Source organism: Malaclemys terrapin, chromosome 11, assembly GCF_027887155.1.
Source record: "Malaclemys terrapin pileata isolate rMalTer1 chromosome 11, rMalTer1.hap1, whole genome shotgun sequence".
Classification (NCBI taxonomy): Eukaryota; Metazoa; Chordata; order Testudines; family Emydidae; genus Malaclemys; species Malaclemys terrapin.
The window spans coordinates 33,832,774-33,851,143 of NC_071515.1; the positions used below are offsets into that span (position 1 = coordinate 33,832,774).

General features: G+C 40.0%; 1 protein-coding gene across 3 annotated transcripts in view; it reads right to left on the reverse strand.

Annotated features, from left to right (window-relative positions):
* Positions 1-11,989, reverse strand: part of DNAJC10 (DnaJ heat shock protein family (Hsp40) member C10) — a 35,723-nt gene extending 23,734 nt beyond the window's left edge. The window contains exons 1-8 of one of the 3 annotated variants that reach the window (XM_054043799.1): positions 11,895-11,989; positions 10,590-10,964; positions 7,816-7,981; positions 5,889-5,939; positions 2,071-2,153; positions 1,750-1,881; positions 534-627; positions 179-256 (exon numbers count right to left, since the gene is read on the reverse strand). In XM_054043799.1, the coding sequence (XP_053899774.1) occupies positions 179-256; positions 534-627; positions 1,750-1,881; positions 2,071-2,153; positions 5,889-5,939; positions 7,816-7,981; positions 10,590-10,793 (808 nt within the window). In that variant the 5' untranslated portion in view covers positions 10,794-10,964; positions 11,895-11,989. Of the gene's footprint in view, positions 1-178; positions 257-533; positions 628-1,749; positions 1,882-2,070; positions 2,154-5,888; positions 5,940-7,815; positions 7,982-10,589; positions 10,965-11,429; positions 11,453-11,502; positions 11,845-11,894 lie in introns of those variants that run through there. The other 2 variants (XM_054043800.1, XM_054043801.1) reach the window with 2 other exon arrangements.
* Positions 11,990-18,370: the final 6,381 nt, after the last annotated feature.

An 18,370-nucleotide genomic window follows, 5' to 3' on the forward strand; every position in this document is an offset into this window, starting at 1 on the left:
GTAGCCCTATAATGGGGCTTAAGTGGTCCATATGGCCTTGTGCTGGCCTTCCACGCTATGGGTGAATTTTACCCCATTAATATCTTCATTAGAAGCAGCAGCAATTGTGTCGCTGTCAGTGAAAAACAAAAGAGAATTGTTTTCTCTTCAATCAGTTTGCCTTATTTAATATATTTACCTCCACCCTCAGCACAGAAAGTGATCAGCCAGCCAACACCAGAGGCAAATGAAGTTTGAATAGCATTAACAAAATTTCCTACAAAAAAAGGCACAAAATACAATTTGTTTGATGTTTTGTTTTAAATATGAAAAAATATTCATGTAAACTATGAAACAAGCATGCTTATTAGCACAATTATAATTAAACAGTTTTTTAATTTCAAGTATTGTGTGTGTGCACACGCACAAATTTCAACCTTGAGTAAGAAATACTGGGTACACACACTCAATTAAATGTAGATATAATCCTGGCAATACCTCCTTGTCTTAAAAAGCAAAATAAAAAGATCAATAGCCCAAACAAATTACATTACCTGCCCATAACTCTGTCACTGTGCTTGTGACATACTGCATGGCAAAACTCATTAAACTTTCTTTTGATCTCTCTCCGTAATATTTCACTGGATTCTAAAAAAAAAAAAAAAAAAAAGTGTTAATGCAAAATTTAACTTACAGAAATCATTACACAGTAATTAATAATTGAAATTATTATTTACGCTACAGATGGACCTTAACCAAAATCCTAGATCCAAATGCTTTTACCCTCCATTCCAAACTTTAGTGTGTTTGGAGTTCAACCTTAAATTTGAATTTTGTGACTCAGGCCCTTGTCTAGTTTATATGTGGCTTTCATTTAGTCCAGAAATAAAAGGATTATAAGATCTCAGAAATATCAGTTCCCATAGTCATGTTTGTTTGTTTAAAAGAAGTGAGTATTGTGCCAGTCTTCTGTTAATATACATCTCCTCTACTTTAACCTCCTCAAAAGTTTACACATTCTCTCCACTGTAGCATTATGTGCTGAATGCTCAATAACCAGACTAAGTAGCTTGCAGTACAGCATATTGCTACAGTAGAAGAAATTTTGTAAAAAATAACCGGCGGGTGTCTTTTAAAGGAATACTGTCAAAGTTCCTTAAGCTTAAAGCAGAGTTTTGCATATATTTAAATATCATCCTACATTGCTGGAAACTCCCATACAGAACTGTGATAGAGACAGTGTGGCTCAGTGGAGAGGGCACTGGTCTGGGTGTTCAAAGCCTTGTATTCAATTCCTGGATCTATCACTTACTCATTGTACAGCCCTGAACAAATCATTTAACCTCAGTGTCTCAATTTCCCCAAAATGGAAGAAGTGATACTTACTCTCTGTTGCAAAATGATCTGAAGAGAACTGTTTGAGAGGTATTTATTTATTTCCTCATTTAGTTGTAATACAACATGATCAAAACTGAAATTGTCTAGTGTAATTGGGCTGTTCATGGTGAATGAAAGTCCAAATAATTTTTTTTATAAATGATGAAGAATAAATTAGACTATTAAAGAAAAATTCTTTACTGCTATAGCATCAATGATAAAATGTATTTTAGTTTAGTATTCTTCCTTAGAATTCTTTAACTTTATTTTAATTATTTTTATATGAAATATAAACACATAATAAAACACAAATACATGCACAAGATAGAAAGAGCATATAAATGTCCATTATTTATAAAACTTGGAAAAAAACAAAACGGTTTAATTACTCACCATTCCAGTTTTGAAAACATAGAGACTTGGATAACTATTAATTCCTTTGATCCGACAAAGCATTCTATTATCACCACAATTTACAGCTCCAATGCGTATTAGTCCATCCATTTCTTTAGCAAATTCTCTCCACTAAAAAGGAGGAGGGGAAAAAAGAAAACTTGGGATATTTTCTTTTGAAACAATTTTCAAAATTCTTCTGCTGTTTTAGACTTTGGCTTCAGCATGCAAATCAAACTTGACAAAGTTTTACTCAAATTAAAAAAAAGTGTCTACTTGAAATACATTTTCAGAATTAAGATGCTGACTGTAAATACATACCGTAGGTGCTAAATCATGGCAGTGTGAACATCGAGGGGAATAGAAATTGATGAACCAGAGTTCTCCAGAGTTAACAGCAGCATCTGGTTAACAAGAGGAGACAAAAATATATTTAAATTAAGAATTGATAAAAGCTTCCTTTTAAGTTGTGCATCTACATAGAGTGAGAGTCTGAGAGAGAGAATAAACACACACCCATTTTAAGGCCCGAGTTCAATTCCCTGATTCAGTGGATATCATTAATACCTAGAATAGTGTAATGACTGCAACTCCATTTACACTCACACTGACATATGCAGGACACATGAAAGGCATAACTGAAGTGAAACCACCTGCTTAACTATGAAATTTTGTTTACAACTAATTGAGCTAGTAAACACACTAGAGCAGGGGTCGGCAACGTTCGGCACGCGGCTCACCAGAGTAAGCATCCTGGCGGGCCGAGCCAGTTTTATTTACCTGCTGACGCGGCAGGTTCGGCTGATTGCTGCCCCCACTGGCCACGGTTCGCCGTCCCGGGCCAATGGGGGCGGCGAGAAGCCGTGGCCAGCACATCGCTCACCCACGCCGCTTCTCGCCGCCCCCATTGGCCCGGGACGGCAAACCCCGGCCAGTTTACATCCGAAAATGCAATTTAAATTGCAGGCTCAAATCAATCTAATGTGCTTAGGTAAGAGGCCAACTACCTAATAACTAAGGGGAGCACAGAATCACAGAAGTGTAGGACTGCAAGGGACCTTGAGTCTCATCTCGTCCAGCCCCAAGGCAGGACCATGTAATAACTAGATCATTCCTGACAGGTGTTTGTCTAACTTGTTCTTAAAAATTGCCAATGACAGAGGTTCCACAACCTTCCTAGGTAATTTATTCCAGTGCTTAACCACCCTGACAGTTAAGAAGTTTTTCCTAATGTCCACCCTAAACCTCCCTTTCTGCAATTTAAGCCCATTCCTTTTCTCAGAGGTTAATGAGAACAGTTTACCTCCCTCCTCCTCGTAACAACCTTTTATGCACTTGAAAACTGTTGTCATATCCCCCCTGTCTTCTCTTCTTCAGACTAAATAAACCCAATTTTTTTAAAATCTTCCTTCATAGGTCATGTTTTCTAGACCTTTAATATTTTTTGTTGCTTTCCTCTGGACTCTCTCCAATTTGTCCACAACTTTCCTGAAATGTGGCACCCAGAACTGGACATAATAGTCCAGCTGAGGCCTTATCAGCATGGAATAGAGGGGAAGCATTACTTCTCATGTCTTGCTTACAATGCACCACTTAATGTATCCCAGAACGATGTTTGCTTTTTTTGCAACAGTGTTACACTGTTGACTCATATTTAGCTTGCAATCCACTATAACCCCTGAACCCCTTTCCGCAGTACTCCTTCCTAGGCAGTCATTTCCCATTTTGCGTGTGCGCAATTGATTGTTCCTTCCTAAGTGGAGTACTTTACATTTGTCCTTATTGAATTTCATCACCTATACTTCAGACCATTTCTCCACTTTGTCCAGATCATTTTGAATTTTAATTCTATCCTCCAAAGCACTTGCAACCCTTCCCAGCTTGGTATGGTCTGCAGACTTTATAAGTGTACTCTCTATGCTATCAATCTAAATCATCGATGAAGATCTTGAACAGAACCGTACCCAGGACTGATCCCTGCGGGACCCCACTCAATAAGTCCTTCCAGTTTGACTGTGAACCAGTGATAAGTACTCTCTGGGACCGCTTTTTCAACCAGTTATGTACCTACCTTATGGTAGCTCCATATAGGCTGTATTTCCCTAGTTTGTTTAAGAGGAGGTTATGCCAGACAGTATCAAAAGCCTTACTAAAGTCAAGATATACCACATCTACCGCTTCCCCCATCCACAAGGCTTGTTACCCTGTCAAAGCATGAATGTATATTAGAAAACTCATTACTAAAGGGGTACCACTGACGTCAAATCACATGGCTCAGAGTCCCTAACTTTTGTGGGGTTTTTCAGTCACATTTTCCTATGTTAAAAATCTCTCTGCTGTTGCTGTGTGAAACACCTAAATGAACAGGGGAAATTGACTACAGTCCTGTTTCTGCAGGTGGCCAGTGTTCTCATGTGGAACCTCTTTGTCTTCGTGAGGCTCTATGTGGGTATAATGGTGTACCTTAGTGGTTCAGCTTGCAGGCTCAAAGCCTAGCTGACTATATAAGGAAAACTATACACAAAATGCTGTCAAACATATACAAGTGGGAAAACAATGACTTTTCCCCAACATTCTATATTAGTTATGTTTATCTTTAGGTGTTACTTCTAACAAGAGGAGAAAGACTGTCATAGAAGTGAAATTAAGTTGGCTATCTCCCTTTAATTTTTTTTAAACAGAACTTTGTTTAAATTCATATATCCAGAATTTTAACATGGAAGCTGTTATACATAGAAAATTACATTGTTTTATTATAAAATAAATTATCATTTGTTATAAAATAAATTGTCATTAGATTATCATTAACCAAAGGTTAATTCATCACCCATCATAGAAGAGGGTGCAAAAGGTCCTCAGAACAGCAGAAACAGTGGTTCAGTGGCATGGAGAAGGGGCAGTAAGGTGGTGGCACAAGAAGGCTCTCAGTACTGGTTCTGCAAAGCCTGTCATAGCAGGGATTTGGGGGATTGGCTGGGGTCTGAATCACTGGTAACTGCTTGAATCCAGTGATCACAAAGTATGGGGTGTACAAGAGTGATGGCTGCTGCTGTGAAAATGAATGCTGAGGGGGCATAGGGCTGTTCTGTATCTTGGTTAGAGGATGGATTTAATTCCCCTTTAATTTAAGTAATTAATCCTCCTATAGTTCCAGGCACTAAGTCATACTGTTTTGGAGTATATGTGTGTGTTTCATCCTAGATGTAGATTCTACTATATCTATTACACGTTTGACAAAGAGTAGCAGCAGTACACTGCATGCACATCTAAGGAATCTGAGCCAAAGTGTATCTAAGAAAAACAAGCTGTCCTCTTCAGGTATCTGTATAAAAAGATCACTATCACATCCTGGCTCTAATTCATATGTATTTTGTCTTTTCTATTTTGTCTGAGAATTATTGTTTGTGCTACAAGATGTCAGTATGTTTGACTGAAAACTGCTGAATTAATATAATGTTGAAGTATAAAAAAGATAGTTAAGATTTACTAATTTCCAGAAAGTAAGAGTAGAACACTGTTAATTGTCTGTGAGTACACACAGCATCTTATTTTGAAAACACATCAACTATCTGTAAACACTGACAATAAATATGAGAGGGGAAAAACAAAAGCTCCCTCCCATCATTGAGCAGTATGAACTGTTTCCTGGTGTCTGGATTAAGACTTTTTATTTTTGACATTAGGGAGCCAAGATTTAGGAATGTCAAAATAGGAATCCTGTCAAATGGTATCTTCAAACAAGCAGAATTGCGGGTAAGTAGAACTGACTGAATTGCTAGTTTTGGAGATCAGCTGCCTCGTGGGAGATGTGTGCTCAAGACACAAGAGCAAAGAGTGAGAATTCTGCAGGATAATAAATCTGGAGAAACAAAGTTACAAGGTAAATAATTTCCCCTTCCTTCAGATATTACACACTTTCAAATTCAATCTAAAAAGCTGAGTGGCATTGATCTGCATAGCATTTATTAATTGACCCATGATGTTCAAAAACATTTTTATCTTTGGAAATAATGTGCATTTTCTCTGGGCAATTTCTCTGACAATTTATAATCTATGTATACTATGAAAAAGTTCAGTCTGAAAATAATATTTACACAATGTTAAAATATTCGCGAACCCATTTGACTTGACAGACATACCAAATTCTCCTCTATCCAATGTTATGATTTCAGGATCATCATCATAAATACCTAGTAAGAAAAAATACAAAGTCAGCAACTATGTTTTTCTTTTGCAATCTTTACATAAAAGAATACAGAAATACTCCTGTGCTGCTTGCACAAAATGAAATTTGTAGAAAACAAAAGATGGTGCATATTAGCAAGGTGAAAGATTTTGCCATGTGATATGTAATTCAGTGGTATGTATAAGATTCATTTGGTCTCAGTTCAATTCCCAGGAGACATCACAATAGCCATCATCACAGCTGGGAACCTTTTAGCATCTTCAGCAGAAAAACCAATCATTAAGTAGGGATAGGAGACTGAACTGGGTGTACACACAAAGACGTGGTGCATCTTTGTCACAGATGAGACACAATACTGAGTGCCTGATGAGGGTTTGAGAGGCAGTGTGATTCAGTTGATAGAGCACAGCACTGAGACCTTTGAAACCTAAGTTCTAGTCCCAGGTTTGTCACTGGCCTGCTTGTTTGACCTTTCTCACTTTCCCTCTTGGTGCCCCAAACCTCTCTGACCCTTTGTCTGTATTATCTATTCAGATTGTCTGTTCTTTGGGGGCTGGAATTGTCTCAGTATGGTTTGTACAATGCCTAACACAATAAGCCCAAATGTCAGTTGAGGCTTGTAGGTATTACTATAATACAAATAAATAAGACAGAACTTCAAGTCTCCTCCGGTGTTATCAAGTCACTGCCATACAGAAGCAATAAATTCACAATAAAATAAAAATCCAGAAGAAAAAGAAAATAAGCATAACTGTACATAAACTTAAAATGAATGTTCAATAAAAGTTAAAAATCTGACATTTTAAATCAACCACTTTTGTCAAGAAGTGCAGACTCAAACACGTGAAATTTTTAAATTATTGTAACCTCTAAAGAAATTTGAAATCACTCTCAATTTCATGCAATGTGCACATCTCTGGTTTATTTAATTTAGGTGTACACAAACACTAAAGTAGTTCTTGGGGTTTTTGTTTTATAAAATGTTCCCTTTGTATTCTGAGTTTTTTCAGGGTTAGACTGCTTTAGCAAAATACAAGTGTAGGAATTTTATCCTTCACTTGTGAAGTTTTTATCCAATTAACCAAAATAGGGGCTCACTTCAGCTTCCATATTTATGACATGGTAGAAATCATCATTGCAGTCTCTCAGTTGCCTATTTTCCAGGTTAGCTACCTGTGTCACAATAGCTCTGAAAAGACATGGCGGTCTAATTCCCAGCAAATATCTGGACAATTTTTGTTTGAAGAACTGATTTAAAAATCATTTTTGGTGTAACCCTACTGCTCTGGTGTGTATGCTTACTTCCTGGTATAGTTACATTGATCTCCAATAAGACTCTATGGGAATTAATTTTTTGCAGGATTGGGCTCTTTATGTATTAAGTGTAATAAATAAAAAAAATGTAAGTTAGGGAAAATACTTATTATGGGTTTCCAATATAAAAAAATCATCTGACGGAATTAAAGAGAAAACCCTCCCCTTGTATTAAGAAGTTAATACGACACAATATTAGTATTTGATTGCAAAGGAACAAAGATCACTTATCACATATAATACGCACATATATACACACACACTATAATACACAGTAAATGATAATGAACAGTAAAAAAGCAAATACTTAGTATAATGAGTGGATTTCATACCAATAACTGTATTATTACTGCTGTTTGGTGAATTATTTTAACAAGATACCTTAAGGCTAACATAGTCAGTAGGGAGAAAGGAAGAAAAAAAAAAAAAAAAAAAGACAGCTGTGGAGGCTAGAAAGAGGAAGAGAGGGTCTAAGAGGACAGTATGTGCATAGAGTTGGCACAGATGACAATTTTGCATTTACTCTGGACTGTAAAAGACAAGCAAACTACAAACACACATCTTACCAAAATCATAGCGATAAAAGTTCCAGCTCTCGTATCGACCTCCTTGTTGGTGATCTTCAAGACCTTTCTCTCCATATTTATCATACTTCTTCCGTAGCTCGTCATCTTTTAATACTTCATATGCTCTATTTATTTTCAAGAAGTTTTCATGAGCATCTGGATCATTCTATCAAAGAAAACCACAATTATTAAATATGTCTAATCTATAACTAAAAATATTAAATGAACTTTCAGCAATACATCTGTTTCAATGTCTCCATAACTATGAATGTTGTAAATTGTTTCTCAATGGAAGTTGCTATCAGATAGAAGCCGCCAAGCAAGACAACCAGTATTGATAACAAGGTAGAGTAGCACAGAGAGTTCAACTCACACTTGAAGATCTTACAATAACTTTGAAAGTCTCTGCTTTTCTAATCACTCAAATGTGAGCTGAATTCTACACCAGACTGTCAAGCTAGCAAGTTTTCTGTTTGGTTTTTATTCTGTTTATTTTATACTTAAATATATTAGTGATTTATTTCTTTAGAATTAGATGTAGTGATTGCAATATGTTATTACAGTGCAATTTTCCCTTAAGAAAACACTTACATGCCCTCTGAGGATTTACCATTTTCCTATAGAAATAAAACTTTGGCACGCGCTGGCCTTTGGCTCTACTTTATTTGCATCAGTCTGGTGGCACAAAACAACTGCAGCTAGGAACTCCAGTGACACAGAAACAATCTATCTCCCACTCCTCTTTCCCATCCCCACTCAGGTGTAGGGGAAGTGATGGAGACAAGGTGGGCAGCCTGGGGTGGAGATGGAAAATAATGTTCTCCAGTGGTCCTTGGCTAGAGACGAGTGATCCTCTAGGGACAGACCAAATGCTGTAGCTGGCACAATTCAGAACAATCCTTAGGCTTCCTTTAATTATATCAAGGACCATTTTGGCTTCTAGTCAGCTCCAGAATCAGGAGAGTGGAAAGGTGGTTTACAACTAACTTTACATCCCTTCTCTTGGTCCTGTGCTGACTGAGAGAACTAGCTCACCAGTATTATATTAATTCTCTCACCTTTCCCATTATTACTTAAAAACTTGACTTAAATTACTACATTAATGTACAGCAATACTAAAAAGTAAGTTATAAAGAGACTATTTTCTGCCTGATGCACATGCACAGCTGCTATTAACATTACCGGGAGTTACATGCATGAATCAGTGTAATCTAAGGCCTGGTCTACACTAACCCCCCAATTCGAACTAAGGTATGCAACTTCAGCTACGTGAATAATGTAGCTGAAGTCGATGTACCTTCGTTCGAACTTACCGCGGTCCAGACGCGGCAGGCAGGCTCCCCCGTCAACTCCGCGTATTCCTCGTGCCAAGCAGGATTACCGGAGTCGACGGGGAGCACTTCTGGGTTCTATTTATCGAGTCCAGACAAGACGCGATAAATCGAACCCAGAAGTTCGATTGCCTGCTGCTGAACCAGAGCGTAAGAATAGACAAGCCCTAAGAGTCTACACAAAATGTATGTTTAATTCTGCAGAAGGTAGTCTGTTGAGAAATCTTTCTTACATAGTAATATTTCCATATTTTATGGAAATTATAGCTACTACTTTGGAATCTTAATACTTTTGAAAGTATAAGTAGCGAGTCCAGTTAAAACCTATAAAGTAGCTGAGAGAGCATTTCACACACTGTTGAGAATAAGCAATTCTATTTCAAGTGATATATCAGTTATCGCTGAATTGCTCTTTGAGATAGCAAGAATCAGGCACATATAGTAGGTTACAGCTGATCGGTTTTTATCTTTATTGTGGGGGGAAAGGCATAATAAAATTAAGTCTTCTTAATTAGAGGCTATATACGATAACATATATTCCTCAACAGTTAATCCATGTTCAGTCACTCTTCTCTTCCCCATTGAGATGTTAGTACCGAGTATATAGTCAAATACACACTTGCTTCCTAGTCATAAATGTTTGGTGAAAGTCCTTCTCCTTAATGTCAAGTTCAACAGTATAGTATCAACGTTTGCATTTTAGGCCCCACTCCTGCAGCTTGCTCTGTGCAGGCAGATCTCTGTGTCCACATGGACCCTCACTGACATCAGTGGGGCTCCACATGCATGTAAAAAGTAGCAGGATCAGGATCAGTAGCAGGGCATTTGTATTGTCCTACTCCAAGACTTTTAGTCTAATTATTCCAGTAAGTCTTGAGTAACATATAGGAGAATAAAAATTAAAAATGTTTCCTTAGTGTATTTGAATTTACACTAACAGACTTCTCTCAACCAGTGTAATGTCTTCAAAATTTGATCTGATTCCTGTCTCTCCAGGGGTCCCTCCATTTCCCCTTCTCATCCACAGTCCCTGCCAGAATTTTTGCTTTCCCCTGCTCAGTTTCCAAACAGGACTGACATGACATAGCTCAGCAATATTTATTAAGAACAGTAATTAATAGCTAAAACCAAAAGAGGCAGTGTAAGTCTAAATAAGAGAAAGCACTGGAGAAACTGTATAAACGATCACGCCTTTCAGCTGCAATGGCTCAGTATGACTTCAGTTCAACTTAGCCATAATTTACTAATATATCCACTCTTTTACTTTTGTTTTTCTTTGCAGGACAGTCAGCTAGTCTAAACTAAGTATCATGTTATTACATCACTTCAAAAATCTAAGACACAAAGATGCAAAGTTTCAAATTTGTTAAAAAGCAAATAAAAGTCCATTTTAAAGTTAACACTGGGCAAATTAGCTCACAGGAACACAAAGATTTTACTTACCTGATTTTTATCAGGATGTAACTTTAATGCCAGTTTTTTGAAAGCCTGTCTTATTTCTCTATTACTTGCTTCTTTGGATATTCCAAGTAGATTATAATAGTCCTGATCAGTGCAAACAAGAGCTACCAGACATGTTAAAACTAAAAATAATAAAGTTCTTTTCAAATCTCTAATGCAGCCTCCTTTGGATAATAAGAACTCCATTATGAAGCTTTTAAAAAGTTATACAAGTTACAATTCAGACAGACTTCAAAGAGTGTCCAATAAGTTCCAAGATGTTCAAAAGATATAGATGTTTAATTCAAGGAGTTTTCTTTAAGATTTTGGTTGTCATAATCCACAGTCACATGATAACTGTCTTGCAAAAGTTACAACCTGTAAAGAGGGAGGAAAAGCCATTTAGTAGAGGTTTCACTATATTACATTGATAAGTTATTAAGAAACGTATTAACAGCTTTAGCAGAATGCACCTAACATTAGTAACAGGAAAAATTGATCACCTTCTTGATATTTCTACTTAAGTTAAGTGTTAATGGTCATTAACTCCTACTCTGGTATGGGCTAATTTTGCAAAGCTTTACTCATGTGAATAGCCCCCACTGACAGACATTAAAGCCCAGACATAGTTACCAGTTAGGAATATATTTATCTTCTGCTTGCTTTTCCTGCCTAATATTTTTTTCCCTAGTCTCACTCACTGAGGGACAAGAGGAGGAGCTATTTCTGCATGTGGGAGCAAGTAGTTTAAAAGTAATTGTGCAATGTTAAAACAATCCTTCATCCCAGGAGTGAAATGTGTTTCAATTAGACATTTAAAGCCTCTTAAAAATCAAAACGAACCTAAAAACCTCCCTCATTCAGATGGCTTCAGCTGGCCTAGAGTGGCTTCAGAGTCATGCAGCCTGTCATGTACCTTGATGCACGCAGCCGTGGGTGATGATGTCTATCTGTGCATAGCATAGGCGGGCTATGCAGGTTGTGTGAAACAGGCTAAGAACAACGATAGCTCCTTTAGCACCTGAACCGGGGGGAGTTTATACAGCAGATGAGTGTGTGACAGGCTGGGGAGGGCAGGGTAGAAATGGGCAGAGGATGCTGTGGAGGAGGCGATCTGGGACAGAGGGGAGGAGTACGGGGATGGGGAGAGGGAAGCTGCTTGAGGAAGGGGAGGCAGCCCAGGCGGGGTGGGGGTGGCTGAGGGCAGGGCTGGAGCGGCGGGATGCTCGGCCCAGGGAGGACGCTGGTGACACAGGAGGAACAGCGCGGGGACGAGGCGGGTTTCCGGGCCAGGCAGGCCGCTCTTACCGGTCTGTGCGGCGCTCGGCTCCCCGGCGGGGTGCGCAGGAGCCGGCTGCGGGCCGGCGGCGGAGGAGGGGCCGGCGCGGAGCAGCCTGGGACGGGGGAGGAGCGAGGCGGGGAGCCGAGCCGGATCCGGCTCTGAGCCGGAGGCAGGTGGCGCCGGGCGGCTCCTGAGTCACCAGGCCGGGAGGGCTGACGTGGCCGCGGCTCCTGCGGCGGGGCCGGGCTCGGAGCGGGGGCAGGGCCCGGGCCCGAGCGGGCCTGTCAGCGCTGTTCCTGCGCTAGCCCCTGGGCCGGGCCGGTCCGCGCTGGGCTGGGCTGGGCGGGCGCGCCCCGGCCCCAGGGAGCCGCGCGGGGCTGGGGGTCTGGTGTAACAGGCTTCAGAGAAGCGGCGTGAAAAGAACGGGAGCACTTGTGGCATCTTAGAGACTAACACATTTATTTGAGCATAAGCTTTCATGGGCTACAGCCCACTTCATCGGATGCATAGAAGGGAACAGACAGTAAGAAGTTATGTACCCATACAGAGCACATGGAAAGGTGGGAGTTGCCCAACCAACTCTAAGAGGCTAATTAATTAAGATGAGCAATTATCAGCAGGAGGGAAAAAAGGTTTTGTAGTGATAATCAAGATGGCCCATCTCAGACAGTTGACAAAAAGGTGTGAGGATACTTAACGTGGGGAAATAGATCCAATTTGATGTTAAGTATCCTCACACCTTTTTTGCCAACTGTTTGAAATGGGCCATCTTGATTATCACTACAAAACCTTTTTTTTCTCCTGCTGATAATTGCTCATCTTAATGAACCCCTTCCATGCCCCAGCCCTGATCCCCCTCCCACGCACCAAACCCCTTGGTCCCAGGAGTCAATAATATTAAAAACATGGGGCAAATAAGCCACACAACAGCTCCAGACTTAAGAGCATTTAATCAAAACCACATGGGCTCATTTTCTTTCCGTTTATTTTAAATTTCCCTTTGATGTTTCTGATTTTTAGTTTCCCTACTTGATCAGTGCTGCCACACTGTATACAGCAGTAATAATTTCCCAGGGATTCCTTGCTTTTTGGAGACTTCTCAAAACAAATGAAAACCGTTCCTACTGCAAAACTAGGACTGTCCTACATTCTAGCCACGTTCAGAATGTCATGCTGTTTAGGAGCAGTGCTGCTGCATGAGATGTGACCAGCAGGGCCAAATTCAGTTCTGGTGTAACTCAGTGAAGGCAAATTGCACTCACGAAACATGGAGGCAAAGGGCAGGAAGAAGAAGGGGCAGTCACTGTTAGGTGGAGTCAAGGGGACATTTCTAGACTATGTAATACAGAATCGTGCTTGAAGAGTGAGAGAGAGAGAGATGCCAGATGAGTGAGAATGAAGACAAGAGTGACAGGATGAGATGGGATTTAGTTATTAAAAAATCAGTATTGTATTATTGAGGGACTAGATTATTAACCTCTTACTCTCATTGATGGAATCCACTCTGTATGCATCCGAAGAAGTGGGCTGTAGTCCACGAAAGCTTATGCTCTAATAAATTTGTTAGTCTCTAAGGTGCCATAAGTACTCCTGTTCTTTCTACGGATACAGGCTAACACGGCTGCTACTCTGAAACTCAGTATAGCTATATTTTAACCTGCTTAAGATTTGATGAGTTTCTGTTACATTAGATTAACTGCTTTTAAATTAGCATTGTGGAGGAAAAAACACGTTATTTTTACTGACATGACACATTGTGATGGGATGCCCACCCCATGCTCACCCTGAAGGAGTTAGTGGAGGCCAGGCCAGATAGGCCAATTAATCTATTAGGCTGAAAGGAAAGTCCTGATTAGGGGAAGTTCACCTGTGTGGGAACAGGTGGGGCTTCTATAAAGCCAGGGAGCTGATAGCAGTGAAGGGACTGTGGGGTTGTAGTGTGTAGTTGTGTCCTGGGAGATGGGTAGTGTGTTTAAGGGTAAGTAGTCCTTGATTGCCCCCAGGAGTAGGCAAACCCCAGAGAGGGGGGAGTTCTGGGGTAGGAAGCAGTCTAGGGAGTAAGCAGCAAGGTTAGGGATAGAACAGACCTTAGTTGCATGTTGTAGAGTCCCTGGGTTGGAACATAGAGTAGAGGGTGACCCTGAGTTCCTCTACCTGCTACTGGGGAAGAGGCATCGGCAGGGTAGTGAACTGGGTGACTGCTTGGGTTACTATGGGAGTGACCGAGAATTTAAAGGACTGTACCCTGGAAAGGGGAAATGCTGAGTGACCTAGCTGGAGAGATGAGTCATGAAGAGGATGCTGTGGTCCATGGGATGAGAGAAGAGCTGTAGACTGAAAATGAGAGATTGCATGATGGCATGTAACCACAGGAAGGGGTATTGACCTTGAGATGTAATTCCCAGACTGACTAGGAGAAGGTGCCAGACAAGCAGTGAGTAGTTTACCCTGTGACACATGTGTATTAGCCTGGTTTATTGTTGTACCTTATGCTGTAATAGTTGAATGCTGCTGTTCAAGTATTTACAGTCTTAGTAAGGAGAGAATTTTAAGAGACTTACTTGAATCACTTTTTTTATTTTCTTGTTTATCTGCCAAAAGGAAATAATTGAAAGAGTCTGACTGCAAAAGTTTGGCATGCTATTTTAAATATGAATCATGTTCACATATTTTTAATGAGCAGAAAAAAAATATAGCCAGCTGAAGTAGCTCATTAATTTAAAAAACTGATGCTAACAATTTATTTTTTAAGAAAGGTCAAAACTATTTTCTTTCAAAAGTTTTTTCCATTTTTCTCCTGTTAAAATGATCCATAGTCTCCTAACTTGTGCTCTGAGTCATCAAATAGTCTTAACCTTTATTTTACAATTTCAGCTTGATAACTGTTTTACTGCCTGTGAAGACTTTTAATAAATAAACTAGCTTTTTATAAGCATCTTGCAATTTAGTAAAACTATTGACTATTCTAGAAATTTAGTGTGCACTTGCACTCAATGTGTCATAACATGTAGAAATACAGCATTCTGAATGTCCATTCAAATAATCTTAATATGTTTCATTTTTAATATGACTAATATTGGCAAATTGTCCCATGAGGCCTGTTGATGTTAAATGTCACTGATTTGAAGCATACTTTCAAACATCATGCATTGTACATATGTGTGCAGTTTTCATCTGGCTGGCATTTGTTCCATAATGCCATAAGAGCTTCCCAATTGCTTTAAGATTACGCAACTTTAATTTCAATATTCATTTTTATGAATAGTAAAGCATTAGAAGTAAATACAGTGATTACATCTTTTGGATCAGGGAGACCTAACATAAGAAGAATAACCTATTAGTGATTAAAATCCCCCCCCCCCCCCAAAGTTAGTACATTAGGGGCACATTTTTAGCATGTCACAACTCCTATTACAGTTAATGGGGGCTGTATGTCTACTTTTCAGTGCACTTAGTATTGAAAACTAACAGTAAAATATCATTACAATGTGAACTTGACTGTGGTCTTTGGCCTCCTATTTGGCTACTGTATCTAAATGTTTCACAGGGGAGTCAATGTAGCACAGGAATGGTGCTTCAGACTGCTTAATTCTCTCACATGTGCTTGAATATGTGTTTTTTTTGTAGGATGACCTCATATAATGTTTTCATGTCAGATCAAGGCTTACTTAGCTTTTTAAGGCCATGTCTATACTACAAACTTTGAGTTATGTCAGTGTAAAGACACTACAGTTAGTGTATGCTCAGGTGTGTTGGTCCCTTCTGTCAGCGCTGCATGTACTCACCAGGAGTGCTTGTGTTAACACAAAGTGCAGTGTACATTGGGTAGGTATACCAGTGTGCCATGGGCAACCCTCTGACACAATGCCTTTTTGGGAATTCTCACAATGTGTTGTGGGTCACACATGAGTCAGACTGGGAGAGCTGAGAGCAAGGGGCCAAGTTCCAATCATGCTGCATTCTACACCCCATAATACCATTCCCATCCCATAATTTCCTCACCTTTTTAAAAAAAACAACAACCCATAAACCTATGCAGCACTTCTCACTGACAGAGGCATGTAGCCCACACAATTCTGCACTAGTGTCATGAACACTGTGAATACAGGACAAATAATCCTCTCCTCTGGTATTGGCATAGTCACAGGAAGTACTACAACAAGGGATGCGACAACATTTTTGAGGACAAATTGCTAAAGGACATGGAAAAAAATAATTCAGAGTTGGTGGTGGCTTTCATGGAGCAGCTGCAGATGGTGGAGAGCTGCTTCTGGGCCTAAGAAGCAAGCACTTACTGGTGGGATCACATCAAAATGCAGGTATGGAAATACAAGCACTGGTTATAGAACTTTCCAATACAAAAGACCACGTTCCTGGATCTGTTTGAGGAGCTTGCCCCTTCCCCTCCAGCGCATGGACACCAGAATGAGAGCGGCTTTGACAGCTCAGAAAGGAGTGGCAATAGCATTGTGAAAGCTTGCAATGCTGGATTGCTACCAGTCGGGGGAAATCATTTTGTAGTTGGGAAATCTACAGAGGGGGTTATTAGTTGTATCCTGCTACACAGGACTGACTCTAACAATGTACATGCCATCATGGATAGATTTGCAGCTATGAGGTTCCTGGACTGTGGTGGAGCATTAGATGGCATGCATATCCTTATTTTAACCCCAAGCCACCTTGCCACAAACAGTAACAGCTGCTCTTCCATCATTTGAATAACCATAGTGGATGACTGGGAATGCTTCCCTGACCAGCCCACATTGATATCTTTGAAGTGCATGATGCTTACTTCTTTAAGAACACAAGTCTGTTCAGGAACGTGCAAGTAGGGACACTTTTCCCAACTGACAGATTATCACTGGCAATGTTGAAATGCCAGTTGTGATCTTGGGGACGCAGCTTACCCCTGGCTGACAAAGCTGTGCACCAGCCACCTTGACAATACTAGGGAAAGAATCAGTTACTCGGGTGCAGAATGACAGTGGGATGTGCTTTTGGTAGATTAAAGGGATGCTTAGATCACAGTGAGAAAAATACCCAGTGATTATAGCTTCCTGTTGTGTCCTGCATAATATCTGTGAGGCAGAGGGGGACAAGTTGCTGCCAGGGTGAAGGTAGAATGGCTGGCTGCTGAATTTGAATAGCTAGACACAGAGGCCATTAGGAGAACTCAATGCAGAGCTGTGTGGCTGAAGGAGACCTTGGAAGAGCACTTTTATGGTCAACCACAGTTACGTGCTCAATCTGTGCCCTGATGTTTTGAGGGGGTGGTTAGGAACTGTCATGCTTGGTGTATGTTTATGAATATCACACTCTTTTAATGAACCTATGAATAATACAGTGATTATGGTACATTTATAATTTTACTATTTTTCATTAAATGTATGAGTTCTGTCATCCTGTTCTATTACAATTAATGTGTGCTCTGAGTAGCACTAGGCATTCTGCAGTATGTTATAAAGTAATAAAGGTATTTTTATTTCCAAAAAATAAAAATGTATTGAGTATCAAAAAGTGCAAAACATTAATGTGCATTTAAAGACCAACACACTGCAAACTTATAACATTTACAGAACAGAACTTTAAAGTTAGAAAGGTAGAAAACATTAGTGTTCATTTCAGTCCAGTTCTGCCAAACATACACCAACCATGGCCCTTACAGGTCAGTGAACCCTCAAAGCCGCAGTAGCTATCTGTTTTATCTGTATCATTGTGTTTACAGTCAGAATGGAAAGCAAAAGCGAGGCTTGAGAATTCCCTTCCTTTATTCCAATCAGAGTTTTAAATAAAACAAGTTTATTGACACTTCAGCTTTGGAGTGCCTCTTCACAGCACCGTTCTCCAGTTGCAGTTGTGATGAGTGTGGCTTGCTGTTGGCAAGGGGATGGGGGAAACGAAGAGGAAATTACTTGGTTGCATAAAAATATAAAATGTCATCTCCTATTTCTGTGAATCTGATTACAGGGCATTGGCACTAAGTAATGGTCTATTTTCCATAGGCAGTGGTGATCTCTCGCTTCTGAGGATCACAAAGACACAGAACACAGCTGCTGCTGGCATCCTGAAGCTGCCTGGGCCTGTATGCCATTAGCCTGTGTCAAGGCTGATTCCCCACTCTGCCACTCTGAGTGCAGAAGTGGGGGCCGAAAGGATTTTAAAAAATAATACTGGACACTCCAGGCTTGTACTAAACTCCCAAGGTTACAGCTTCTCTCTGACGCTAGCTTGGTAAATGCTGCCACCACCCAAAGGCAAAAAAAAAACCCTTTGAACCCAGGAAGGAGCACTTGGGAATCCCTCCCTGTGGAGTACCCTCACCCCCCGCCCCCCCCCCAGGGAAGAGCTGAGGGGAAAAAAAACAAAGGTTTGATTAGCTGATTTCAACATGCACAAACCTCTTAGGACACCAAAAATCCAATCCTGTTCTTAAAGGTAAATTTTATTTAAAAACAAAAAGGAAAAAATACATCTGGAACTTAGGCTTTTTGCTAGATCTTAA